The 26,449-nt window shown below is 47.4% G+C and overlaps 1 protein-coding gene across 2 annotated transcripts in view; it reads right to left on the bottom strand.

Moving 5' to 3' along the window:
* SPNS2 (SPNS lysolipid transporter 2, sphingosine-1-phosphate) overlaps positions 1–26,449 on the bottom strand; it is a 295,960-nt gene that overhangs the window by 16,484 nt on the left and 253,027 nt on the right. For both annotated transcript variants that reach the window (XM_085649769.1, XM_085649770.1), the window contains exons 10-11: positions 25,430–25,528; positions 15,298–15,461 (exon numbers count right to left, since the gene is read on the bottom strand). In XM_085649769.1, the coding sequence (XP_085505895.1) occupies positions 15,298–15,461; positions 25,430–25,528 (263 nt within the window). The remainder of the gene's footprint in view (positions 1–15,297; positions 15,462–25,429; positions 25,529–26,449) is intronic.

Below are 26,449 nucleotides of genomic sequence, written 5' to 3'. Positions count from 1 at the left end.
AGGGGAAACAGGAGAAACCCTCTTCCTCAAATCTAAGCAAACAAAATGCATTTCGCCTGAATTCAGTATGCCATTTACAGGGGGGTGACTGCAGTGAAATACAACTATTTAAGTATTCGCCACGTTTTATCCTTTGTTCTCTTTTTCAAAGTTGTGCTTACGATTTTGTTTCCTACTGTAGCTCATTGAAACTTTTTCTCTGTTTCAGAGCCTCATTTATATATTTCCAGTACAGACCTCTGCGCTTCACCGCTGTCCTATCTAATGCATTTCAGTGCAAGTTTCTGCTCTGCGTTGGAACTGCATTAGAATGTATACTTTTCCGCTTAAAACCTCTGTTCTGCTTCGGTAGCCTCATTCATACATTTTTAAGATTTCTGCACTACTTCTGTGCCTTGATCCCTGCATTCCGAAAGCAGGTACCTGTGCGGCTACGGTGTCCCCATTCCTGCATTTCCACTGCAAAGATGGTCTGCTTCATTGCTCTGATTCGTGCATTTGTCTCTGCTCTGCTTAGAGGCCTCAGTCCAGGCATTTCCATTGCAGTCATCTATCTCGCTGTTTCTTCCTTGCTTCACTGTTCTGATTCCATTGCCAATTCTTGCTCTGCCTCAGGACCCATAGTGAAGTGCTTCCATTGCAGATGTATCTTCATTCATGGATTTCCATTACAGATGTTTGCTCTGCTTCATTGGCCTGATTCATGGATTTCCATTACAGGTGTTTGCCCTGCTTCAGTGGCCCGATTCATGGATTTCCATTACAGATGTTTGCCCTGCTTCAGTGTCCCGATTCATGGATTTCCATTACAGATGTTTGCCCTGATCTAGTGGCCCGATTCATGGATTTCCATTACAGATGTTTGCTCTGCTTCACTGACCTGAATCATGGATTTCCATTACAGATGTTTGCTCTGCTTCACTGACCTGATTCATGGATTTCCATTACAGATGTTTGCTCTGCTTCACGGACCTGATTCATGGATTTCCATTACAGATGTTTGCTCTGCTTCATTGGCCTGATTCATGGATTTCCATTACAGATGTTTGCTCTGCTTCATTGGCCTGATTCGTGGATTTCCATTACAGATGTTTGCCCTGCTTCAGGGCCCGATTCATGGATTTCCATTACAGATGTTTGCCCTGCTTCAGTGGCCCGATTCATGGATTTCCATTACAGATGTTTGCCCTGCTCCAGTGGCCCGATTCATGGATTTCCATTACAGATGTTTGCCCTGCTCCAGTGGCCCGATTCATGGATTTCCATTACAGATGTTTGCCCTGCTCCAGTGGCCCGATTCATGGATTTCCATTACAGATGTTTGCCCTGCTCCAGTGGCCCGATTCATGGATTTCCATTACAGATGTTTGCTCTGCTTCATTGACCCGATTCATGGATTTCCATTACAGATGTTTGTTCTGCTTCTGTGACCCGATTCATGGATTTCCATTACAGATGTGTGCTGTGCTTCAGTGGCCTGACTCATGGATTTCCATTACAGATGTGTGGTCTTGGCCTTTACAGGATTTACACTCCCTCCTCCTCTTTTCAGGAGTTACTCTTTTTCCCCCTCTTACCTTTTTCACAATGTATCCTCTTTCCTACCACTCCGCTCGTCACAAGTTACCTTTTTTCCTCTCATGTCTTCAAGGTTTACCCTTGTCTCCTGCTCCCACTTGACATGTTAGGCTCTATCCTGCCGCTAGTCGCTTCACAAGTTACTCTTTGTCCTGCCGGAACATAATCCTCCCATTGGCTCATTTGGGAAGAACAGGAAGTAGGCGTGGTTTATCATAGTCCACTCACCATAGGGGGTGACCCATCTCTCCCAGTATTAAACATGTGGCAGGTGTGCTTTTCGTTTCACCCATGCCCAAGGGGCCCACAGGGCTGAATTAACACAACCCATCTGCACAGTGCCTGTCAGTACATGATATCTGGATTGTGCATGTGTGCGATTGAGATAGCCGTCTCACACAGTCGCACTCAATAGCAGGCATTCAGCGCATGCCAGAGCTGAACAGCATTTATTCAGTATGGGATTGTCAAGAGGCACTTAGGAAAGATCCTCCCATACCAGCAGGAAGCCGGACAAAGTAGCAAAGGCCAGTACCCTAGCCATGGCCCCAATCCTGATGGAGAGGGGGGTTCAGGCCTGTTCGAAGCTGAAAAGGGGCTTCAGACAGGCCTCCTCTACTTAATTCCATTCCAGTTATTCCATACTTCTCGGCTTTTCCTGCACCCTCTCAGCTAAAGTACATTCAGCCCACAAGGGAAGAGCGGTGAGTCAATACTGTAGCGGTTCTCCACTGATAGGGTATTTATTCTCTCGCCCTGAGTCACAGGCAGGTTATGAAGTTCCTCTCTCCCCAGCTTCCAGTTTCAAATGCCTGCTTTGTTGTTCCCTCTAGTCCCATCCACACGGCTTGGCTTGGACCATCATAAACGCACTAGAATATTTTGTGTCATTTCATAGGCTAAGCTTTTTAAAACGTGATGGGAAAGTTGTGCTTTTTAAAACATATTTTATGTTTTTTTTATGTTAGAAAACTTTTCAGCCCACTTTTGAGAAAGTGAGACTCGGCTGTTTCACTCACTTACACACTCACTCACTCACTCACTCACTCACTCAGTTTAGGGCAGGTACGACGACCCTCTACTTTCAAATATCACCTGCCGCCACTATCCATTTCACCGCCTTCATCCCCCTCTCCTGGTTACTTTTGCTTCTCTCCTGTTGTTCCCCCTCAGCTCTATGCGGTGGCCTTATGGAGGTTCAAAGCGCTATACAAATAACCAAAGCCACTTTACTTATGAGCGTACAGCAGAGTACTGCTCTTTAAACACTGGATCGATTTTTCGGGTGATTAATGTGGAGAAAATCAATGTGAGGAACTGACAGTTTGCTTTTGCTGGGCCTTTCTATCTCATTTTATTCTCTGCTGCAGAATCGCTGTTTTCAGTTCGGTTCAATTATTCGAGCTTCCCTGTGATAAAACAAATATATCCCATTTCCGCAGATTAGAGACCACGATGATCTTCACGTGCAGGCTGTGGTAAACCAGAAACGTAGCGCAGTCGGTTCATGTATGGATTGCTGAGATCCGACTGCTGGCCGGTGATTCAGTTACAAAAGGCTGACACAGCCCTTTATCTTTCGTTGGTGGATGGACGGAGTGCTTTTTCACCCAACAGGAAGACGTGTGACATGAGTACTAGCACTATATAAACACGTTTTACAAGGGATATCATAAAATGTTTCTTCTACGCACTGCGGGGATATGAAACGTTGCTGCTACGGAATAATCTCCATAAGGAATACCCTTACGGCCACTAGATGGCGCTGTGTCTGAGCGGCCTGCTCTGCCCTCTCTCACCTGAAGGAGCATGGCACCGTGATTCTGAAGTGAGTGAGAAGATTTACAGCGCGTCGCAGTGCCAGGGCAGTGCCTCGGTCTCAGACAGAGGCAGACAGGGCCCCGGACTGCCCCCTCTTCGGCGCACCTGCCAGACGGCAGCGCTTCTTGTGACCGTGCGCCGCGGCTGATGATGGCGCCAACACCGCGACAGACGCAGAGTAATAACCAGAGGTGTGCGGCGATGGGAGCTCCTGTCACAACCTCTCCCCAAAGCGAGCGGTTAGTAACGGCTTTTCTATACTGAGGAAAGGAACCCAGCCTCCTGGGTGGGTCGAACCCAGCCTCCTGGGTGGGTCGAACCCAGCCTCCTGGATGGGTCGAACCCAGCCTCCTGGGTGGGTCGAACCCAGCCTCCTGGGTTGGTCGCCAATCCCAGTTTCAGTGGGGAAAAATGTTACTGCCCGACCAGGAACATTCTGGGGCTTTTTTACAAGCCCCTTGTGCCACTTTTGCGTCATTTTTAACATGGGAAAAGTGACGTACGGGTGGTGCAAGGGACTTGTAAATAAGCCCCTTTGTGTCCATTGCCCTAATTGAGGAGGAAGCGTGGTCAGGCTAAGGGCTGACCCGAAATACTTCATTCTAATCCTACATATGGCAGCTGGCCAAAACCCCGTGTCATATCCCCCATGCCTCGGTGTGTAAACACCAGTAATGTAAAAGCCACCTGCCAGTATGCAGTCTAGTACCGACCAATTACAGCTTCCCATCCCCCCTGCACCCTAGTTTCAGTAATCTTGTCTGGGTTCCTACACAACACCGGGCCGCGTGTAGCACCACCAGTGCTTGACTTGTAAATAAATAAGTGCCAGGACCCTTGTCAAGAGGCCACTGCTCCTTACCAGCGCTGCCATGGCAGTACAAACACAACTAACCATCATATATCTACAAGTGTGACATTTTAGAATATTCCAGGCCTCCAAAGCTTGAAGATTCGCTTTGGCGGCAGGTATTAGTGATTTTTAACGTATATTGTACGAATAAACAACTGTTATTGTGCTGATCTCTAAAGTAGACAAATAACACCACCATGTGGCCTATCATAAGTGCCAGTGTTGACAATTAGGTTCTGGTGCCAGCACCAGAAACCACTGTTTCAAATTAAGCACTAAGCACCACACGTTTCAGACACACCTGCTACAATAACATTTACTGTGAATCACCTCCACCCCACAACTATCACAAACCACGGACTCAACATTCTCTCCTATGCCGACAACACCCAGCTGATCCTCTCCCTCACCAACGAAACCCACAGCCGCCAGAATCAACTTCCACAGCGGGATGAAGGCCGTTGCCACAGGATGAAAGATAGTTTCCTCAAACTCAAATTGGACAAGACTTAAGTACCCATCCTGGGACCCAGCCCCTCAGCTCGGGACCACTCCTGTTGGCCTGCCGCATTGGGAACCCCCCCATGGACATCGCACGTAACCCCGGCATCATACTGGACTCCTCGCTCATAATGAACCACCAGATCAACGCCGTATCCTCATTATGGTTCCACACGCTCCGCCTGCTTCGAAAGACATTCAGATGGATCCCCACAGAATCCAGAAGACGGTCACCCACACACTCATCCCCAGCAGACTCGACTACGGCAATGCACTGTACGCCAGCATCACCCATAAACTCCTCAGGTAACTACAGAATGTTCAAAACGCCACAACCAGACTGGTCCTCGACCTCCTGCGCCACAGTCACATCACCGAACACCTCAGAGAACTCCACTGGCTCCCAGTCAACAAAAGAATCGCCTACAAGCTCCTCACACACGCCTACAAAGCCCTCCACGACACTGGACCAGCATATCTGAACCACCGCCTCTCATTCCATGTACCCGCCAGACACATGTGCCCTGCCCAACTGGCCCTGGCCACCGTCCCACGGATCCCCAAGACCAGAACCGGAGGAAGATCCTTTTCCCACCTCGCCATCAAGACCTGGAACACCCTGACTCTCCACCTCGGGCAATCCCTGTCGCTGATCCAATTCAGGAAGGATCTCAAGACCTGGCTCTTCGACTGAACCCAGCGCTCAGACAGATCAGGAGCCCCTCCCCCTCCCCCCTCAGCACCATGAGACCCTTACTGCTGAGTAGCTGCGCTATATAAAACCCTGATTGACTGACAAGAGGCCTCGCGCCACCAAAATCTCAGAAACAAAAAGCAACGCAGTAGGATGTACAGCTAATGCTGGGTCCAGCTTGTGCTCTCCTCATGAAAATACAGGTTTTAAGACCAGGGGCATAGCTATCAACAGTGCAGCAGGTACAATGACTCCAGTGCCCAGCGTCTTATTGGGACCAGACTGGCTATTTATTCCACTGGGCACTGGGCCTGGAGCGGGTGCTTTCGGTGAGAGTGGGGAAAGCGGGAGGACAGATGAAAGGAGAGGGAGATGAGAGAGAAGGAGTGGAGCGGGGCTGGGCTGGATGTTTTTTCCAGGACTGCTTTGGGTTCCAGTCCTGCACTGATGTGAGGGGGGGGGGGGGGGCTGGGAGCACAAATATAGCTCTTTTTTTTACTACCACATGAAGGTCCATTTTCCTCGCTTGCATTAGGGCCAATGGCACCTTTTCTACGCTACTGTTGAAGACACAGAGCTGATCCGTCTGCATCATCATTGCACCAAATGTGTGTCCACCAGACCCCCACACCTGCACTTATTCTTGCGCACTCCGGGTCTCATTTATGGGAAGTTGGCATTGGGCAGCTTGTTGCACTGCCCTACGCCAAAGCGAAAAGGCAGGAATGCCCAGTTTTTATATAATACAATGCATTCCGGTCCTTTTTCCTGTGCTGGCCCCATTCCGGCAGCCTAGTGATAAATTACACACGCACCTTTGCACCATGATGCAATGGTGCCTGCATTGCATGCAGGACTGTTTTTGTGCAGGAAATGGCACCTTCCTGCACAAAAACAATCCTAAGAGGCGTTTTTCTCTTTCCAAGTGGGCTGCAGAAAACGAGCCTTGTTACACCTCACCTGTGGAGGCGTAAGGATCTGGCGCTTCCACAGGTTTACATGATTTTGTAAATCTGGGTCAACGTCAAATTCCATGGGTTTCCCTTGGAAAAACCCACCACAACGCCCATGGAGCGCCTCCCGGGTGCAGAGTACGGTGACGCAGCAATTTGGGCTGCCTTGCCTCACTCATGATTTATGAGGCCACTCAAACCCACGCAGGGTGGCTTTGCAAGGATCCATAAATCTAAAACAGATCCCCGCGTCACGCATGTAAGGTGGAAAAGTGACGCAGGGGCTCTCATAAATGAGCCCCTCTGTTACTAACTTCAAACTACGGGAGTGCCAATTGGATCAACAAAGAACGCTGTTGCCTTGCTTGCCCCTCCCCCTAGAGTCTTCTGTTGCATGAATTAAACATCTCTCAATGACCCCCTCCTATGCCATTGTTTAATGCAGCTGGGGTAGCGGCTGCGCGAGGAGGGAGGGGTCATCGAGGGACCGGCCTTTGCTAGTCCAGTGGTGACTTCAGGGCCTTGCACCAGTTCTTCCTGCCCCCGGACAGCTGTTCGCTCGTGCGCTGGTGGCGCGCGGCTCCATCGAACCCCACTGAAGACGCGCGAGGCGAGCCCAGGCTATGGATTTCTTCGGTAATCGATTGGAGAGATGCGTGATGACCCCTTGACCTCTGTCCCATCTGCCCCCACCTGAGATTTATTCGCCCGATCTCGGATCTGCCACGCGCGAGACTTCGATTCATGCTACAGGGTTATTAATGGTGCCCGGTCCTCCGTGTCTGGAGGTCGTGACCTCTGACAGATGACGAGTCATTTGCAGATGCCAGCGGGGATCTCTCAGCACCCGCCTGCTTGTTAAAACCGCTTCCCCACTCCGGGCTGACCAACAGTTTCCACAGGGACACTTTTCTTTAAATAGTGTCTCTCCAAATAAATGTTTATTACACTTCCAGAAACGCTACACAACGAAGTTCCCGGTGCACTACACTTAGATTTACTCTGTAGGGTTGGTAAAAACACAAGGTTAGAAGAGTCTCCCAAAGTTTCTTTAAACGTCTCTTTCTGTATGTCACTAGGCGTGTACATAAACCACAGCTACATGGAAACGTTCACTTCTTTTTATAAAGTCATAACTCTGTTTTTATATAGTGCTTGGCAATCCATGTTCTGCCATTTTATAGCGCTGCAAAACAGGTGCAATTCTTCCCAAAATTGCTATCATTCATTTGCATCGACCATGCAGAGGTGAAAAGATGAAAAAACGATGTCGGCCTTGTAATCTGTGACATTCTCGTTCTGTCGAGATCTCTGCAGTGGGTGCATTGACCAAGTTACCTTTGTAGAGCCTTCCACTAGGCGTTAGGTGCTCTTGGAGACCTCCGAGGGGGGGGGGGGGGATCACTAACCTATCACATAGGCAAGTTCTACCCCTAAACGGATGGGAAGGAGATGGCGGAAAAGGTGGTGTCTCCAAAATGGTCTAAAATGTATCGTCACTCCAGGCCTAGGCACTATACGGCCTCGAGCTTGATAGCAAACAAACATTGCCTTTGGGTGTTATGTGGGCCACTCCAGATCGAGCTCTGTGAGCAAAGGCAGCCATTTTCCTAACCATGTAGCGCAAAGAAGATAACGCAAGGGTGCCGTGAAAGCAGCAGCGTTTCACGGGGCACAAAGGTGAACCAAAGTCCTCCCTGGATAACTCCCTCACTTCCTCCTCTCAGAATTCACTAGTGCGTCATGACTTTGAAGTCAGTCACTTCCCAGCTACTGCGACCTTGCAGATGTCACTTCCGGGAGCCTTGGACAGTGACTTTGGGGGATGTGAGCTTCAGATGTTCCAACAATCACGTTGGCATTTAATGTTAAGGGGCACTGAGGGGCTTATGGTGCAGTGGAGAGGAAGAGGAGTGCAGACTGGCAGGGTTACTAAGAAAGAGAAAACGAGATTCTGCCACCCCCCCTTCACACACACATTTTTGAAGACTTTTAAAACAGAGAGCGGGAGAGTGTGTGTGTGTTTTTGTCTGTGTGCATGTGAAAACTCGGGTGAAATCCTTCAGACACCTCACTATATCCGACTGAAAGCACTAGTACCCAACTATTCATCAGAAAATATATTTATCAGTGGGGGTGTAACTCCCCAAACACCCCCCTGAAGCCACGCCCCTGCCGGGAGCACTGTCTGAGATAGTGCTCAAATAGCCCCGCTTCCTGAAGAGTTCCTCCCTCCAATACCCCACACTGTCGCCATCACAAGTGCAGATCGCTTCCCCATCACCCCTGGACTCCATTGTACAATGATCCACGCATCATCTCTCGCAGTCCGATAATGTTTTACTCCGCTCTCCCCCAACCCGGCTTCCTGTAACCACACCCGCTAAGTTCTCATGCATTCTTTAGCCATACCTACATACATTATTTCTGATTGCCGTGATTACCAGGTACATGAAAAATCATTGTAAAGAAAATATCTTCCTGACCCTCCCAAGTGGCCCTATACCTGCCCCTGCCCCTGCCCGTGTTCCTATCAGTGCTTCACCACGCCTCCCTGCGTCTGTAGGGATATACCTGTGTTTGTTTATAGGGGTGCACCCCAAGGACAACATCCCAAGGTCAGTCCTGGACAGTAACAGTACAGACTCCATGGGCAGGAGATGCTTTAAACAAGAGCACTGTGGTTTCACAAACTGTGGGCAACCAGGACCAGTCACTGTTTGCACTTATGTAACCTAGATGTGTCGTTGTGACTGCAGTCTGTTTTGTATAAGACAGCAAAGAAAGACTACAAATAGACGCTATGACGAGTCCAGATTATCGCCAGTATAATACTGATCGGTCATTATACTGTGCCTTGCATAGGGCCATAGCGAAAAGACCCTATACAATTCAAATAGTGTACAATGTGTGTTTATTTTACATAATTGCATCACACATTTTGCTCACAGTAAAAATATTTGAAAAATAAGGTCCAGGCATATTAAGTAAAGGTACACTGAATAAAGGGTTGAGGTAGCTCAGAGACCTATTGTGTCCTCAGCAAAGACCTGCTGTGTAGCAGCAAAGATTCAATGTTTGATTCCTAGAGGGGCTAACTTGGCCTTTCATCATCCATGAACTGGTGAAGGATATATCACACCACCACTGCAAGGAACAGACCGGCCGCCACTGAACTAACACCCTGAGCCCAGACCTCCACGATCCCCATTAGCCAGAAGTTTCAGGACCCAGAGGGTGCCACCGCTTCAGATGACGCCACCCAGAAGGCAAAAGTGCGCAAAACAAACAGTGGGAAGATAAAAAAATATATTTTATCTTGTGTCTGTCTCTTGGTCTTCCATTGTCCTGGAGTCATGTCTTGTCATGGTTTTAGGTGTGATGTCATGAGGTTTCTCGGGATTCTGTACATCAACTGGAAGAGGAGAAGCTTAGCCATGGAAAGAGCTGATAAAACCACGCTGCTGGGGGAGCATGTCACATACATGATCGCCGACCTTCTGTACTGATCTACATGGTAATAAGTATTTCAACATATGGATTTATTTGCCTTCAGTGAAGTGTACCTGTGTCTCCCCGTCTTCAAATAACCTATTATCAGAGCCACTGGTATTATGTGGCAATTGAAGGACATTATGTGGCGGAGTTGAGTAAAGTATGTGGCTAGAAAGTGCTAAGTATGGTGTCTAATGCTCCACGTTTATTATCAACGTTATTCTGCTATTTTGTAATTTGAACCCACATTAATACCCTCCGAGCAAAGATTTCACCGTATGAGTACCAGTTTAGCGCCTGGACACAAGAATCATCAACTAGCAAGTGACCGGTTGACCTCCGCATCATTCTAGGGCCCCTCCTCCTTACTAACAAGCGTCAAGAAGAGAACGCTGCATGTTTAATGTGAGCTACACAACTCATCACTATTATTGTATTATTACTACTACTGTTCTAACATTCATTGTGTGGCGGGGTTGTGGAGACGGATGCATGGTTCCTGCTTCTGGCTGCTGAGGCAGGGAGAGGTATTTATGCTTCACGGACTCGGACACATCCGCTCTCGGCATCACTGCAGCATCGATCTGTTTCAGAGCAGCAGTTCGCGCATCCTCAATACACACAGATATTCCTGTCACGTGACCAGACTATTCCTGGCCATCTTCCTGGACTTCAAGAGAGGTCAGCGCTGAGTCACTGCCGAGAGGCTCGCGGCATGCGCTGGTGCGGACAGTCCGAGCTCATTCCCGTTGTATGTTCTACGACCACACACCACAAATGCACCAATGCTGCGTGTTGTACGCCTGCTGCATTTGAGCATGCACGTGCTCCCCTCCAGAGGGGACATGGTCTAACCAAGCCCTGTAAGGAAGTTCCCTTGTGGAGTCACCTGGTGGTTACTGGTAATTTGCTTTAAAAATCATTATGGGGAGTGCACCATGGGTGCTGTTCTATTTTACCCGAGGAGCTGGAAATTGCCCAGCTGTTCCAACAGAGCGGCCGTTGAATGGCGGGGCCTGGGCCAAACTAATTCTCTCATGCGTTGTCCCTGCCTGTGATGGCGCAGACAAGCTAAAAACGACGGAGCGGAATGGGCCTCACAGTGTCTCAGAATATTGCATTCGTTATTGTACATGGACCTGCATGCCAGCATGAACAGCTCTGAGTGACTTGTTACGGCCTTGCCTCACAACCGAACTGTGTCAAACCCGGAAAGGGTGCAGAACAAGACGCACCACCACTGTGGCACCCAATGCCACGACAGTGACGTGGGCAGCGGCCACCCTTGGCTGGATCAGTGTCCCCGTCCTAGTGTGCAGGTATGTGGTCTGCTGCTGTGTGTTGAATGCAAACCTTTCCCAGCACCTAACTGGACACCAGGGGGCATATTTACAATAACTGGCGCATCCCTGCATATCAGCAGGGATGCGCCAGTTATTGTGTGCCACAGCTCCGCCACCATGGATGCGCTGCATTTACAATGGGGCGCACATCTGTGCCGTAATAGTGGCGCATTGCTGGAGTTGCGTCGCAAGCACGACGCAGCTCCAGCAATGTTCTGGGGGGCCCTATCTTGCTAATGCTGCGTCAATCCTTACGCCTGCTTCAGGCAGGCGCAGGGTTTTGACGCAGCATGGGCCTAAAAGTGACTGAGTGAAACCTCGTAGATTTCACTCAGCCACTTTTAGGAGGCGTTCCTGCGCCGGAACACCCCCCCCCCTGTGCAGGAACGCCTACTTCTGGCGCAGGGCTTTACAACGTGATGCATCTCCCAGATGCGTCACGTTGTATGTACCCCGCACCATGGCGCAGGATTTGCGCTGCCGCTGCGTCACAAAAGTGACGCTACGGTGGCGTAAATGAGGCGCAAGGGGCTTGTAAATCTGCCCCCGGAAGGTTTACTTGTCAAAGGACTTCCCGGGACGCAGCAGGTGGGGCTCATGCGCCCCTGAGCGCTCAGTGGCACACATAAGTTTACCTCTGCAAAATGTAACATTTGGATGGAGTAAACCTGCTGTCATGGGTGTGGAGTGTGCCTCCAGGGTGTGGATGCCATGGAGTTTGTACACACTGACAAATGTGTGGGTCAGTAACTACTCACAAGCATGTGTAACCTGGAAAAGTTTAGAGACATACTTCGGTTACTGACAGGAGTAAATCATTTCACAGTACTGGCACGAGCGGAAACATTCCAAAAATGTTTGGAGCTGTAGGAGATGTGGTTTCTGCACTGGGAAAACATAACTGGAGCAGCCACGCCCCCAGGCCGGGTGGCAGCCCCGGGCCCCCGCCTCCATGGGAATATTTACGTTACTGTTTCGCTTCTGTAACTCTAACTTGCCATTTAAAATGAAGCCGGTGATTTGTGGTCAGACGGTCTTTGTTTGTTGCTGTACACAGAAGTTTGGCCTAATTTGCCAGTTGCATGTTTTTGCAATCTGAAACAAAGGCATGTGCGCTCGGCTGCAAAGCCCGGGCCGCTTCACAGCGCCTCGGGATGGGTCACTTATAATTTCATGCTTGGAATGGGCCTAAAATACTTTGTTTTCAATTGTTTTGAACACTGTATCTTCCTACTTGTTGGAATTAATGCTTGCTTTGCACCTCTGTCGTCATTCGCCCCCGGACAGACCCCGGTGACGTCACGAGGTGATAGAATGCGGGACCTATTTATAGAACAAGAGGTGACACGGGAACCAGTGCACTGCACAGCAGCTCTTTTGTTTCATCTTTCTTGTGTGTAATACACATATTATAGGACGGTGCATGTTGAGATTATCAGAACACTCCATCGCATGTCAGTTCAGAACAGCAGGCCCGGGAGGGCAGGATCCATGCCAGGTTTGCAGGGTAACCACTGTGTAGATAAGTTCCATATGAATTCTTTGTATGTAATTTAACTTATTTGGGGATCATGAAACTGCCATGGATCTGGACCCACCTTGGATACCCCAAGTAAAGAAAAACATACATTTAAATCCTTTTCATAGCCGAAAGCATGCCAGTGAACCGGCCCTCTAGGAGCCACACTGGGCACCACTGGTCTAGGCGCGTCCCTGAAAGGCCGCACTACTCTGACTGGCCCAGAAGGCAAGAGCAAGGCTTTCAATTCTGAGTAGCCCTCCCAACAGAGATAATTCTCCAGTGCTTAATTTGAGCCGGTGGTTTCTAGTGCTCAGCACCCACAAGTAATTGTCAACACTGGCACTTAGACAAACAGCGCCCCCATGTGGCAGACTGCCCTAATTTAGAGATCAGCACAACAACATGTGTTTATTAATTCAAAATACATTAAAAAAATGTCTAAACTATGTGGCACAACCATTCTTATGGCTATGGGGGCCTAGAACAGTCTGAATTGTCACACTGCTAGGTGTGTGGTGGTTAGTAGTTGTATGGGTACTGTTATTGGCAGCGCTGGGAGGAGCAGTGGGTGGAGCAAGCAGCAGTGATCTCCTGAGAGGCCCTGGCTCTTATTCTTTTACAAATTAAGCACTGTAATTCTCACTTCAAACCCCTCCTCCAGTGCATAGATGTATGCACCGTCAGGGCCCAGGTGATTCAGGGACACGTGTCTGTTCTACAGCGTCCAGAGGGCTGACATGACTCTATTATCCCAAGGCAGTGCTTCAAGTGAATAGGGTACCAGCAATTCTGTATTTCCATTTAAACCTGACCCAAGGTCACAGATGTCGCACCTCTGAAACCCATCTACCACCGAAGCTCTGTTTCACCAATCTGCACACCCTTGAAGCCTCCTGTTGAGTTAAGCTGTCTGTTCTGTTATTCTCTTTGCACGCAGTCAATGTTTTTAAAAGTTAGGCTTGGATTGCCAATGTAGAGGAATAATTCCTTTAAAGGTTGCCCAGCATAGGTTTAACGCACAGAAATATATGGCCGCCCCCTTTCCTTTGCTCCTAGCTCTCTGGACCCCTCATTCTCCGGGATAAATGCCTGGAAGGTGCCTCTTTGCGGCTTGTTTGGTGCTATAAACGTTAAGGTAAACACACTGGAAAGGACTACGGGGCATATTATCAAGAAACGGTGTTAAAATAATCGCCGCTAAAGCGGCGATAGTGGGCTTGATAATATGCCCTTGAGAATTCCCATAGAAGCGCATGCTCTGGTGTCAGCATGGGCTTCTATTGGAATTCTCTGTGGCATATTATCAAGCCCATTATCGCCGCTTTAGCGGCAGTTTTCTGCCGCTAAAGCGGCGATAATTTTATCGCCTGGCTTGATAATATGCCCCGAAAGTCTGTAGGAATGAGGTAAAAACAGCCCCAAGATGGCGGCCTCGTCGTGCCCTGCAGCCTCTCTCCTGCAGACGCTTGTTGTGGCACCTGCCAGGGAGGATTCTTTTCATATGAAGTAACCCGAGGCACAGGCTGGCCTGGCACGTGCCACTCCAGACCTGCTGAGATAATACACTTAAATCCCACAAAACAGCATGCCATGCTGCACCGTGCCTGGCTGGCGTCTAGCCTGCAGAGGAACGCTACTCCGGGCTGCAGCTTGGCCGGAGCAGTCCTGCCGGGCACGGTGCCCGCCTCCGGAGAGACACTGCAGGAACAATGTCTGAAAATATCCTGTTCCAAAATAAAACAGCAGCAGCGCTATCAATGGGACATGCACCGACGGAGAAACAGCATACACCAGGATCACAAAAGCCACAGTAACACCCCACAATCACTTTTAAAGTGCCATGAAGTTCACTGTTCAGAGGTGAGTAACGTGCTTTTTTGATTGTAACCGGTAGAAACCCACCAATGCCTGTTGTGTTCTGGGAGCTCGGTAGGGGAGGAGGGTTAAAGAGGAGGAAGAAACATCAGTCAGCGCGGATAGCGAGAAGGCCATTGATGCCCATGTTGAGATAGCCATTCGTGCAGTTGGCCAGTGGTGCACACAGTGAGTAGGGCATTGGTGCACACAGTGAGTAGGCCAGTGGTGCACACAGTGAGTAGGGCATTGGTGCACACAGTGAGTAGGCCAGTGGTGCACACAGTGAGCTGGGCCTTGGTGCAGGCAGTGAGTAGGTCAGTGGTGCAGACAGTGAGTAGGCCAGTGGTGCACACAGTGAGTAGGCCAGTGGTGCACACAGTGAGTAGGCCAGTGGTGCAGACAGTGAGTAGGCCAGTGGTGCACACAGTGAGTAGGGCATTGGTGCACACAGTGAGTAGGGCATTGGTGCAGACAGTGAGCTGGTAACTAGTGCACATGACATTGCTACCCTGGATGGAGCTGGTGAGTTGGCTGTTGGTGAACAAGCCATTGCACATTTGTAAAATTAGCCAATTTTGTTCCTGGTGGAATGACCTACAATACACATTGTGAATTGGCCATAAATATAAGAAGTGCTCTGCCTTGCTTGAAAACACAGAGTGGTAAATGTGGCTACTTACTGCTGCTCGGCTTTTGCACGGTCCTCCAGGAAGAAGAGGGCGGTGGCTAGGAAGAACATCCCGCCCAGCACGACGACGAATGGGCAAAGCATGAGGGCGTAGCCCAAACTGAGGAACTCCCAGAGCGGGGACTCGGTGGTGCTCTGTTGTATCAAGTCGGAGATCTAGAAAAAGCAAAAGGAATTCAGACAATCTAAGAGCGTGGGTGACACAGGGAAAAAATACACTCTCACCAAGTCTTAAAACATTTCCTTACCAACCGCCTAGGGCAGCCGGTCATTAGCCCCTGTCCGGAAGGCACTGTTTGTTGAACGCTGGTGCCCATTGTGTTCCCAATCTATGGAACTCATTTCTCATTGCTGGGAGAGGCAAGATGGCAGGATGAGAGGGAGGCCAGTGATTGTTTTTTCATGTCGGCTAGGAATTCCAGGCACATCCTCTGACCCACAGCGGGTCTCCCAAAATTCACCCCTTCATGGACTTAAATGTACCACATTGGACAGACATAACTACTGTTTACAGAGCTATCTTTTAGGTAACATCTGTGCCAGCTCTGATTGGCTAAGCACGTTTGCAAATACACAGTAATGATTAAGACAGACTGCAGACATTCCAAAGCAGAGCTATCAACATGGCGCCCAGTTTGACCCAGAAATCCTTTGAAGGGAGATGTGTGCATTGAAATGGAAGTATGGGCCGGATGGGAAGCTGTGAAATAGACATTTCTGTGCCTCAGAGCTGTCTCTGCAGGGAACGGGATGTGCACATTCTAGGAGGCTAAATTTCATTATATGAAATGTATCCGGAAGAGGCTCAGTTTTAATGGAAGGAGGTTCTTCACAAAAAGAGCGGTACATTCATGTGACTACCAATCATCAGAGGCGGCTGAGACCAAATTAGGAACAGAATCTATACAGGCACATGGAGTAATCTTAGTGCATAAGCCGGAAATGACCTCACGGAGGTAATAGGACCGCGCCCTACCGGGAACATGCAATCGCTTTGAAAGGGCATATCATAGTCCTCGTCATATACAACCATTAATACAAAAAGCTGGACCAACAAGACAACATATAAAAGACTTTTGGGAAGGAGGTTAAGACGATGCAATACAACCAAAAACAAAATTGTTGGGAAACAAAAGGGGCACTTGAATTCGTTTTTTAACGCTTGCAGACTGTCTATTCACCGACGTATACATCCATTTTCCAGTCGGAAGAAAATATGCACCGTCTGGAATTCTGCAGTTACAAGCATTTAGGATTAAAATTTAATCATTTTGCCGCCTTTACTCAACACCTGAAAACCCCCGGTTACAAGATAAAACGAAAATATACTTTGAACAAGCCTTGAAAAAGTTACTCAAAGTAACGAAACACGTGTCGGCTGCTTCGATTTGCCACTACTTTGAAGGCTTCAGAAATAGAACCGTGCTATTTGACAACTGCACCTATGTCTGTTTGTTCAAAATCATTGTTATAAGTTCACAAGATTCCCATGTACTCTTTATTACTTGATTATTTGCTGCTTTGTTTAATCAAATATATGCTTCTTTGAAAATTTTGGATTAAAAATACAAAGCCATATAATATCTATGATTATTTGACATATTTTTCCCTGTGAGTTAATACTTAGAACTATTGGAAAAATTGTGATTTCTATAATTAGCAATACTAATGAAGATAAAATACCAGCCTGTATACAATAACTATTAGAGTGCCGAGGTACAATTGTCTAACAAAAGCCGGAAATGAGCAACAGACAAAACAGTGCATAATATGCTGCCGCAGGTGAGTCGGAGAAGTCTTATTTCAAGAAAGCATGCTACCTAAACTGTTTACTCGAAATTTTCAAAATAAAAGGCAGTGACCGTTTATCAGAAACCAATTCACAGTTTTTTTTTAAATTGGCTTTTAAATTCTTTTTATTTTTAGCATAAATGCTAGTAATCTTAAAAAATGGTTCTGTCTGTTGATTTTTCTACAAGGTGTTTATACTTACTTGTTTCCACATCCTTCACTGGGTGATTTTTCACTTTTTTTTAAAATAATAAATTGCTGTTTCAGGAGTGACACCCAAACCCTTTGCCCTCTTTTTAATGTTTTTTTCTTCCAACCCTCCTCCATCCTCTACCTTCTCTTTCCTTTTTTCCCTCAATATTTTGGGTCAGAGAACCCACTAAACTCCTTTCATATACTTTATTTTTTAAAGTGATTTTATTTTCTCCTTGCTGACTCCATCTCTTTCCTCTTTTTTTTGTCCAGGGTTCTATTCCATACCTTCATATCTTCTCTTAACAACTTCCATACTGTACGTTCCTCTACCTTGGTCTCCATGGGTTTTTTAATTCTTTTTTTTAAAAACAGCAAATTTATATTATTATTATTTTATTTTTTTACTGTTCTTGGCTTTTTGTGTATTATTTAGTGAAAACAGTGTTTCTTTTAATTTGTTCTCCAGTAAATTGATTACCTATTGTTTGTATTCTCAGTAGTGCAATGCTATTATTTTGTTATCCATACACTTTTACACTGCAGACTAGAAGTGCCCAGCGGTCTACATCAGCCACACAGGTCTAAGAATGTATTTATCTTGCGTTCTAACCTGGCCTCAACTGTGGAACACACACTTTTTTGTTGTTAGCAACATGTGCTTCAGTAAATCTCTTCTGTAACTATGCCAAGCCGCTTGTCATAAAGTTGTATCAGTCGTTGAACTGCATTCAGTGTCTTATGCCGACAGGTAACCACAGAACATTTAGTACTTTACATAAAGGCATTTCACTGTGCCAGCTTCCGGCTCATAAACGCTGGTACTAGCCAGTGAAATAAAGAGGTGTCGGGACTCAAAGCCCGCCCCTTAAAGACACCGGGCCACTCATGTGAAGGCCTGTGGTAGTAGCAGACATGTGAAGTGACCAGGGGGTATATTTGTGGGAGGCTTGCGTTGTGTTTGCACTACACAATGTGGTACATTCGTGACACAAACCTCCAAATCAAATGTATGTATCCAGGCAGAGCCACGCAGTCGCCTCATAAATCTAGAGTAGGGCAACGCAGCGCAAATCATTGTGTTGTGCTACTCTGCTCTGGTCAGGCGTTCCATGAGCGTTGCGGTGGGTGTTCCCATGCAACGTCTATGGATTTTGACATATTCCCAGATTTACAAAGACTTGTAACCTGGGAATGTGCCAAAATCTCATGCCTTCCCAGTAGAGCTGTGACAAGGAGAGCTATCTTTATTTCTCCTGGTTTTGTCCTCCTTCTAGGTGGGAAAAGTCTCTCAGGATTGGTTTTGTGCAGGAAGGTGCCCCTTCCTGTACAAAAACAATCCTGAATGCAACGCAGGCACCCCTGCACCATGGTGCAAGGGTGCGTGCACTGGTGTTAGGCTGCCAAAACGGCGCCTGCGCTGTGGGAAAGTCAGGAATGTGCCGTATGCCTTACATAGGGCGCAAACCTGCCATGACGCAGTGACGCAATGCAGCTGCGCAGCAAGGTGACTGTAACAGGCACCACCACCAAAAAGCTGGTGCTAACAAAGTGCAGATACATGTGGAAAACATGATATGATCTTGTTGTCAGATGGTAATACCCATCTATGAGCACACAACTCTAAATCCAGAGGTCATACCGTGTGGTAATGTTGTTACTACAGTGGGGTGTAACCCCTGAATTTACTGCAGGCTTTAAATGAGTCATGATGGAAATCACCTGACACAACTGTGTGACTGATTATTCCAAAATTATCCTTCAGGCCAAGCACATTTTTATTTGATTATTTTTCCTGCTGAACAGCACAGCAGCACCTAAGGTGAGCTGCAGGCTGCAGGACAGAAGGTGCCAGTGGAAAGGTCTCAGCAGCTCAGTGATGGATGAACTTAGTTGTTTTTAAGGCTGAATTTGTTAGACACACTTTGTGAACAGAGGGTGTGCTGCTGACAGCAGAAGACACGGCTGAAGATACAGATGCTACTGTGTTACATTAATAGCACATAAGTGTACACATTACCATGTCTAAGCACTAGCATTTGATCTGATGACTTTTATGTCAACATTTTCAGTTTTTTAGACTGGATATGACTTCTGCTGTAGAAGTGACTTGCACCGCAGTCCTGTCCTAGGCCATACAAGACAGATTCACCACCCTTTGGAGTTAGGTTACATTAAATTATCAGCACCTGTACAGTGCATTTATACAATTTTCACGACTTGGTAACGCTTTTGCAGTCTTGGCGGCCACTGCGCATCTTTCTAAGAGTTTCCAATGATTGGGGGAATAGTGGTGTAATGCATTGTCGGTGAATCGAAGATCAGATACTTTATAGTTTCATGATAGTGAAATAAGTGCATCGGGGCTTGTGCTCTTTTACTAGCCAGCCATGGTGAACATTGGTCCATTGTCCGGCCTGAAGAGTTAGTCCTGTGGCCAGGCATCGTTTGCCAGGTGCCCAGTGTTGTGGCCGTGGATATTGCACGGTTTAAGTGGCGTCTTTGGTAGTGTGATGAACATGGTGTGCTTCTGGTGAGGCACCATCAATAGCCAACCGCATGGCTTTGGTGACACACTGTGTGTGCATTGCTCCTGGGATGTTTGTCTACTGGGTTCTGTTAGATGTTTGTTGTGGGAGAACATTGTCTACAGGCCAAACATGGTTGATTGTTATAAGGAGAGTGGTGTTCTGTTGAAGCACCATTCCCGGCATAGCTTTGGCGAAACACAGTGCATTTGCTGCTTTTGGGATGTTTGTCTGATGTGTCCTGGTGAATGTTTGTTCCCTGAGGACAACATCAACAAGGCGAACATAGGGATTGGTTGCGAGGACAGACGTGTTCTGTTGAGCCACCATCGCTTGGCCAACTGCATGGCCTTGGTTGCCCAATTGTGAACGGACCAGCATTCCTTTGGTGGTTGTACGCATTCGACTGTATCTGTTGCAAAATGTCTCTCCACTGCCTGCGATTCTGCAATGATTGCATTCATAAAAGTCGATAAAGAGGTTAAGAATTAAGGGAAAGAGTTGATTAAAGATAATGTTTCCCCAATCCATTTTCCAACTGTAGCCTAATTTAGTGACTGTCCGTTGACTAAGTCCGCTATAGAAGATGAAACCCGTATTCTTTGGTTAAATAAAACCTCAGCCGATAAGGGAGGCATCACTATAATCTGCAATGATGTGTCGAAGAAGAATTTGTAAATTGAAAACCATATGAAACAAGCACTGGAAAAGACAATTTCTCAGCCTCATGTGCAGGGTTGGCGAGGGGAAGCCCGCTGGACCAGACAGGGCTATAGTTGTAAAGTAGTTTCTGCTGCAGTTCAATGCAAGCACTTGAGTGGAGGCGGAAGGATACCTCCACACTGCCAGCAGCATGAGGTGAGAGATGGATTATCCATTGAGCTGATCCAAGATTAAAGAGGTTAGTCGAAGAAAGCCAAAAGGGCAGATCCAAAGCATACTCTATGTTTATTGTTAGCAAAAAGACAGTTTGGCAGCTGCACTGTTAAAACCTAGACCTAAAAATAGGGCCATGCACTGGGATGAAACATTTACCACTCAGCCTGACTATCAGGTCGAGCTGGAGTTAGCAGTAAACCCCATATTTGCGAATTGAAAATACCCGTCCACCCAGAGTTGGTGGAACACTGTAGATCTGAACAGATGGATGCCCTCTGGGCTGGCGCAGCGGCTGCCCTTGGCCTGCCGGTGTACCCAATGTGACACCGGCCACAGGGGATCGGTAGCCAATAGGGCCTGAAGGGCAGTTGGCCTTAGTTGAATGTGGCCTGCAACTTCAAAAGTAATCTGTGCATATCATGGTGTTCTCTGTATAATGTGACAGCAAAACAATGAATAAACAAAACATTAGCATCTATCAACATTTTATTTATTCAGTTGCGTGCGGCACAAAAGAAGAGCAATTTGTCTTGAGGATAGTTAACAGGCGCTTGGAACGAAGGGGGAGGTCGGAACAGTGGCGCTCCTCTGCTATGGCGGAGGAGCGCCACCCTACTGCTTTAAGCAAAGTAAATAAAGGAAAAATAAAATGATAATAACTCGATGTTATTATAGGGTGACCAGGCGTCCCGGATTTGCCAGGACGGTCCCTGTTTTTCACCGGCTGTCCGGCCAGATTTCGAGAAATTTAGCTCATGTCCCGGTTTTTGGAGAGGGTCGACTAAAAACTGGGGGGAGGTTTTTTAATGTTTTACAAAGCAGGGATAGTTAGCAGTTGTTCCAAGAAAGCAATTTAATTCACAGGCAAGCTACTGGGTTTAAAAATTGCATCTTATGTATGTTCTTACTAACTGTTTTTTAATTCTCTGCTGAGGAGCGCTGTCATTCTGTGCGCTCGCTTGACGTAAAATGATAGTCCTTCTTCTATTTCTGTGAAATGTCCCGTTTTTTTTATTTAAAATGCTGGCCACCCTATGTTATTATCAATTTATTTTTTCCTGCTGTAGCAGGTTTGCGGGCAAGGCGGGGTTGTTCTGCTGACAGAGGAGCAGGGGGAGGAGTGGTGAGAACCCTGTAAGTGCGCATGATTGTTTGGTCAGCTGTTTTGGAGCAGCCAAACAGTCATGCTCGCTTTGCATGTTCTCCACCCTGGCTGCACTACAGCCTGGGTGGAGAAAATGCCCATGCTCCAAGTCCCCGTCTGAGCGCCGAACCACGGCGCTCAGACCAATCACAACACTGCATTGCAGTGTTGTGATTGGCTTAGAGGAGCCTGGGTGCTTCCTGTTCCAACCGGAGCAGAGGGCCGACGAGGAGAGACACAGCGAGGAGGTAAGTGTTTTTTTTTTTCTGTACCCAACCTGCCCTCCCAGTCCCGATCCGTGCCGGCCGCTACTCTACTGGGTCGGAAGGCTAAGAGACAACAACATAGGTGCAGAAGGCAATCTTGAAAGAGAGAATGGCCATTCTGGACAAAAAGCACATAACTACGAAAGCAGTGTGAGACATAGAGACGTGTAAAATGAAAGGATGATGGCGGGGGCTTATACCCCATTAAAAAACATGGCTATGAACAACAAGAAAAAATAAAGTCAAAACAAAACCAAATTAGATGTAAAAAGAAGTCAAAACATGGCTGCTTTTGCACGATCGTGAAGATTTTTATTCAGAATCGTAGATTGCGCAAGTTGTAGGTTATGTGGTCGGAGTAGGAGACTTGTTTGAGCCTCTGAGCTTCTGCTTTCTACATTAGCCAGACACAAGGGAAAGTGGAGGCTGCTATTCGAATGAAGGTCTAATACCCACCCACGAGGCCGGAGCTCGCGATGGCTGAAGGACCGCCGTAGCATGTAGGCTGCAGGTTCCAATCCAAGGCCCTTAAACAGGGAAATCGCTGCCAATTTTGATCGGATGATATATGTGGGTGCCGGGGTTCACCAAATTGCACATTAATTGACTTGTTCTGTAGTTGCTGCATTTCATGGGTTCAAGGTGGTTGCAACCTGGCCTCCTCCTCCCTTGCCTCACCTTGTTTGCTGTACAGTGCTTGGTTGCTCTAAATTATAAGAATGTTTGCCCCAAAGCTTTCGTGCCCTTACACTAACACCCTGAAGAACCTCGCAGGCTGCAACATTGACATTCTTCACTATTTGTCTGAGAATTTGTTGATACGGGCTTTCTTCTACTCCTGCGCTGGTCTAGCCGTGGCCAGAATTCAGGCTGTTTCTACATCACTCTGCTGCTGTCAGGTATGAAGGGGGGTTTTCCCTTTAAATAAGACAAAGGGTGCTGATACAGAGCCACGATGATGAAGTACAAATCCATTCCTTGATGCTGAAGCATGTTCTCTGGGAGGCCTATGAACGTGGCTACCAAGACGCGAGCTTCTATTGATGTAATCGCCCCCCAGGCTTCTTATTAAGGAGTACCTGGTCCAGCAGAACACTAAGCGAATCTTTAACCAGGAGGGTTTAATTGAAGCGGGACAGCTCGACAATAGGGTTCGTGAGCGCATCTTGCAGTGGTACACCGACAGCACCCACCGCGTACTTTACTGAACGAAAATAGCTGAAAATGCATTGGCTTGATGCCAGGCACAAAATGTCTGCCGGGGCACTGAGGCTGTCAGCAGTTCTTAACAGATGGCAAAGGAAAACGACTCAGAACCCCCTACAGGGAACAGAACTGCTAAATTACTACCTCCGCTTCAGCAACGCGTGCCAGGAGAGCGAAGTGAAATCCAGACGAGTCCCATAAACTGTGCAATTTCACAGCAATAGAGGCAAAATGTGATACGAACGTGGATGCAGTTGGCCTATGAGAAGATACTTGAGAAAAACCCATGATCAGCCACCAAGAGGCACCAGGTCGCGAACGTGCCTTGATGGATCAGAGCCATCGAGTCCAGGCATTGATGAGAAGCTGGTAGAAGAATGGGTGGCCCCGCTCAGTAAGGGAGATCTGTCCCAGGTAAAACACCCAACGTGAACAGAATACAGAGCGTCTTAAGAAAATTTAGCAAAGTTCTCAGACAGGTGGCAACCGACAGAACACCCTCTAGCAGTGGTCTTCAGACTGAGGGAGTATCAAAGGAGGTCCAGAAAGGTATCAGTAAAACAAGTTTACTGGACATTGCTCATATTGATAGTACTACATGTTATCGTATTGGGTGGGTTTGATAACATTTTGATGGAGAACAACGATAAAGACTGCTGGACTCTAGCGGCCGGCCTGAAGGTTGTAGGCCCATCTTTGTATATCTTTTGGATTCTGTAATAAACGGTTTAAAAAAAAAATAAAAAAATAAAAAAAAATAAAGACTGCTGGACTGTAGGGGAAATAAGGAAATCCCATATTTGTTCATTCGTTTGAATGACAGGTAGTTCTGGGACACAGTCAATTGCTCGTCTGGTGGAACAGACATGTGACTCACTTTACCCCTTCCCTTCTCACCTTTTAGAGGTAACATCCTCTTGGATAATCTGTTTCTCTAAAAGCCAGGCCCCTTTATGTCTCGGTTATGCTTCAGGGCTGCCATGTGCAAAGTCTTGCACCAGGGTGTAGAAATAAAAGTGAGCAATGCATCAAAGGCCATTGAATAGGAAAGTATCTGAAGCCCATCATGTTGAATGGCCTCAGAGTTGATAAGCAATGTGATGCTGCTATGACAAGCAAGAGGTATGTTGTGGTACTGGGAAAGGGGGGTAATCAGCAGAAGAGACAATTTATGTTATCGACTGCACTCATGAGTTGGGCCTAGTTCTGTGGGATTCATTTTATTTTATTTTTTTACGGAGTTTTATATAGCGCAAACTTGACCCGAAGGTATCGGGTATCAGAGCACTTTACTTAGCACCAGTTGCGTTACATGAGGACATTTCAGGCACGGGGAGATTAAGTGATTTGCCCAGAATCACAGGATGTTCAGCGTCATTGCCGAGAATCGAACCCAGTTGCCCAGATTCGAGGTCGACCGCCCTAGCCCTTAGGCTAACTCCTCTTGTTGTGTCCAGTTTTTGGGGCCATATCTAGTGCATTGATTGTAGCTCTGCAGGAATCCTCTGGAGCTCTGTGCATCTTTGTGGGGACCATAATCTGTGCCATTCTGTCTAGTTTTGGAGGCTTCATCTGGAATATTGTGCCCAGCTTTTGGGGTCTCACTTTAATTCATGTACATAGCACTCTACTCTGCAGGTAGCGACCGACGCTGGGATGAATAGTTAGAGCCTCCCAGCATCGGGCACCTAGTCTTTGATAGAGCCATTCAGTAGCGGCTCGTGGTGGGAGTGCTGCGGGGCGGGGTAGATGCAGGGTGGGGGGTAGTAAACTCCGGCATACAGCCAACCGGAGGTAAGTACATAAATAAATAAAATGAATTACATTGCGCCCGCTGCAACGCAAATGGCGTTGCAGCGTGCGCAATGTAATTCGTTTTCTTTATTTATTTATGTACGTACCTCCGGTCGGCCATATGCTGGAGTTTACTACTCCCCGCCCTCCCCTCCCCCGCCTCGCCCCTCCGCGCTCCCACCACGAGCCGCTACTGGAGCCACTTGATAAAATACCACAGCCTAGATTAAATTCTGGATTTAGCTAAGATCAAGCCACAGCTGCCACCGGATGCAAAGGTTTCCATTAGTGATGAAGAAAGTTTGTCTGTCTTTGTAGACTTACAAATCCAATCAGGTACGGGCTGCCGGCATCCCCCAACAAGTGCGAAGCAAAACTCTGCAGTGCCACAGCCGTCGCTCGTCGCGTAGGGATGACCACGTACTGCAAAAGAAAAAATACAAGGACATGAGAGACCGTAGTGGAATGGCACCACTTGTTTTTTGCAGTGTGAGTTACACGTCTACCCGGTAACATTCCACGGAATGTAGGTTTTTACTGCCTTTGCACCTGTGGAAAACAAAATCTCTGCCTCAGTGGTGTGAAGGAATGGCCGTTTTCCCACTTACTACTGAATGTGCATTTCTGTTAAGTACATCAGTAAACGCGAAGTCCCTTTTCTGTTTCTATTTGAGACACACACACACACACTGTATTTTCCACTTACAGACTATAATTTCTGTTCGCGTGGTGTTCCCGCATTCCTCACATTTGTCAAACATACAATGTGCACACCAAAAATCTATTGTCTACTTCTGTGTGGATCTGATTTTTATTTTTAAGGTTATTTTAGCAGATATTTTTGCCATAGCCTACCCTACTGTACTCCATTGTGCCATACCCAAAGCCTACCTTATCACAGCATACTATACCGTACCATACAATACCCTACCAAACCATACCATACCATACCATACCATACCATACCATACCATACGGTACCATACCCTACCATACTATACTGTACCGTAAAGGCAGATGACCCTGTAATGCAACTGATGCAGCGTGGAAGTGCAGGCATGAACACACGGGCAATCGGGTGTCTACCCATGCTTCCAAGGGCTTGCTATTATAGGTGCTTTTTTTTTAACGGAGTTTTATATAGCGCGAACTTGACCTGGTATCGGGTATTAGAGCGCTTTACATAGCACCAGTTGTGTTACATGAGGTCGACCGCCCTAGCCATCAGGCCAACTCCTCTCCCCTTTTGACTTGAGATAAAGGCTCTCCATCCAGGCACGTGCAATATCTGTGGGTTGAAAGTGCCCTGGTTATCGACTCCCTACTATAATCCGACACACATTT

The sequence above is a fragment of the Triturus cristatus genome, chromosome 3_2, assembly GCF_964204655.1.
Source record: "Triturus cristatus chromosome 3_2, aTriCri1.1, whole genome shotgun sequence".
In the NCBI taxonomy this organism is placed as follows: domain Eukaryota; kingdom Metazoa; phylum Chordata; class Amphibia; order Caudata; family Salamandridae; genus Triturus; species Triturus cristatus.
Note: the sequence above shows the minus strand (reverse complement) of the source record. Positions and strands in the feature narration are given on the sequence as shown.